The sequence below is a fragment of the Malurus melanocephalus genome, unplaced genomic scaffold (genome assembly GCF_030028575.1).
Source record: "Malurus melanocephalus ecotype Western Australia unplaced genomic scaffold, MMel_1.1 scaffold_2150, whole genome shotgun sequence".
In the NCBI taxonomy this organism is placed as follows: domain Eukaryota; kingdom Metazoa; phylum Chordata; class Aves; order Passeriformes; family Maluridae; genus Malurus; species Malurus melanocephalus.
This window is the reverse complement of record NW_026625382.1, coordinates 12,957-14,374: the sequence shown is the minus strand read 5'-3', so window position 1 is coordinate 14,374 and position 1,418 is coordinate 12,957. Positions and strand designations below refer to the sequence as shown.

Here is a 1,418-nt window from a genome sequence, read left to right as displayed (position 1 = left end):
TAGGGGTAGAGCAGGAGCTGGGAATAGCTGTGGATGGAGACGAAGGCCTTGATGTTGCCGTGGCTCTTCACAAAGTCCACGATGGATTTCACCTCGGGCTCCGAGTTGGCGTAGGGGCCGTGGTACGTCTCCGTGCAGGGGTTGGAGCTGGCCCCGGCCTCTGTGGAGGAGAGGGTGGTGAAAACTGGGAATTTGGGGATTTCTGAGCCCAGGAGGTTTTCCCACCCCTCAGCTGCTTGGTGGTGATTTAGGAATGCTCCTGGCGCTCCCACTAGGGATTTATGGGGTGATTTTCATTTGTCAGTCAAAGCCCTGGTGGAGCCCCAACCGTCATCTCTGCCATGGAGCACCAATCCCACCTCCTCCCAGGGGACATCAATGGGACTTTGAGCCAGAAAGAACCTTAGAGAGTGGAAATGCCCCACAGGGACAACAGGGGAGCTCTGACCTCCAAAACCAGCGTCCCAGTTGCGGTTGGGATCCACTCCGACGCAGATGGAGCCCGAGTGCTTGGACCTGGTCTTGCGCCACATGCGGTTCTGGAAGGGCAGAGCCACCTCAGCCGGTGCCCGGGGCTCGTGGTGGTCCCATCCCCACCCCATTGACCTCTCAGGGATGTGCAGCACCCCAAAATTCTGCTCCTTAACCCCACCCAGGGGAGTCAGGGAGAGGAAATTCAGGGCGGTACCTTGGTCTGGGTGAAGGCAAAGCCGTCGGGGTTGGTGACAATCTCCAGGAAAATGTCCATGGTCTCCAGGATGGAGGCCACTCCTTCATTATTGGCGTGGTCCTGGACGATCTAGAGAGGGTGGAGGGTTGGAGCTGCTTGTCCTCTCTGCCACCTGGACCCAGCAGTGCCACCACCCACGTGGTGGCCCTTTGGGGACAGAATCTATGTCAGGGACATGGTGGTACCTTCTTGGCGAACCAGACGCCGCTGGCCTGCGTCACCCACTCGCGGGAGTGGATCCCGGTGTCGATCCACACAGCCGGGCGGTTCGAGCCCCCAGTGCTGAACTGGGAGAGCAGAGAGTGGTGTTTGGCTTTGTCCCTGCCACCTTTCCCCCCTCAGGCCACCCCAGACCCCAAATCCTCACCTTGAGCACGTAGAGGGGCCGGTTCTCGGTGGAGCGGCCGATCTCCAGTTTGCTCACCAGGTTGGGGTTCTCGGCCACCAACATGTCCATGAAATTGTAGATCTGGGGGAGAGGGACGTGGGGGTCACTCCCAGCTCACCCCTGCTGCATGTGGGCTTTGCAAGAACCAACATTTTCCCTAAAAATGCCCCAAATCTTGTGCTCTCCCACCTCGTCCAGGGTGTGGTAGGCCTCGTAGTTGAAGGTGTTGGTGGTGAGCGGCAGCTGGCGGCTGCTGCGGAGCATCTCCGTCCGTTCTTCATCCACCAGGGCCTGCGGGAC

At 59.6% G+C, this 1,418-nt stretch overlaps 1 protein-coding gene across 1 annotated transcript in view; it reads right to left on the bottom strand.

Moving 5' to 3' along the window:
- Positions 1-5: 5 nt before the first annotated feature.
- The window catches only part of LOC130587618 (carboxypeptidase A1-like), a gene marked incomplete at its 3' end in the record, with an annotated part of 5,185 nt that continues 3,772 nt past the window's right edge, over positions 6-1,418 (bottom strand). Inside the window, exons 3-8 of the mRNA XM_057388595.1 lie at positions 1,308-1,409; positions 1,098-1,199; positions 916-1,017; positions 689-799; positions 449-539; positions 6-160 (exon numbers count right to left, since the gene is read on the bottom strand). Coding sequence (XP_057244578.1) covers positions 6-160; positions 449-539; positions 689-799; positions 916-1,017; positions 1,098-1,199; positions 1,308-1,409 — 663 coding nt within the window. The remainder of the gene's footprint in view (positions 161-448; positions 540-688; positions 800-915; positions 1,018-1,097; positions 1,200-1,307; positions 1,410-1,418) is intronic.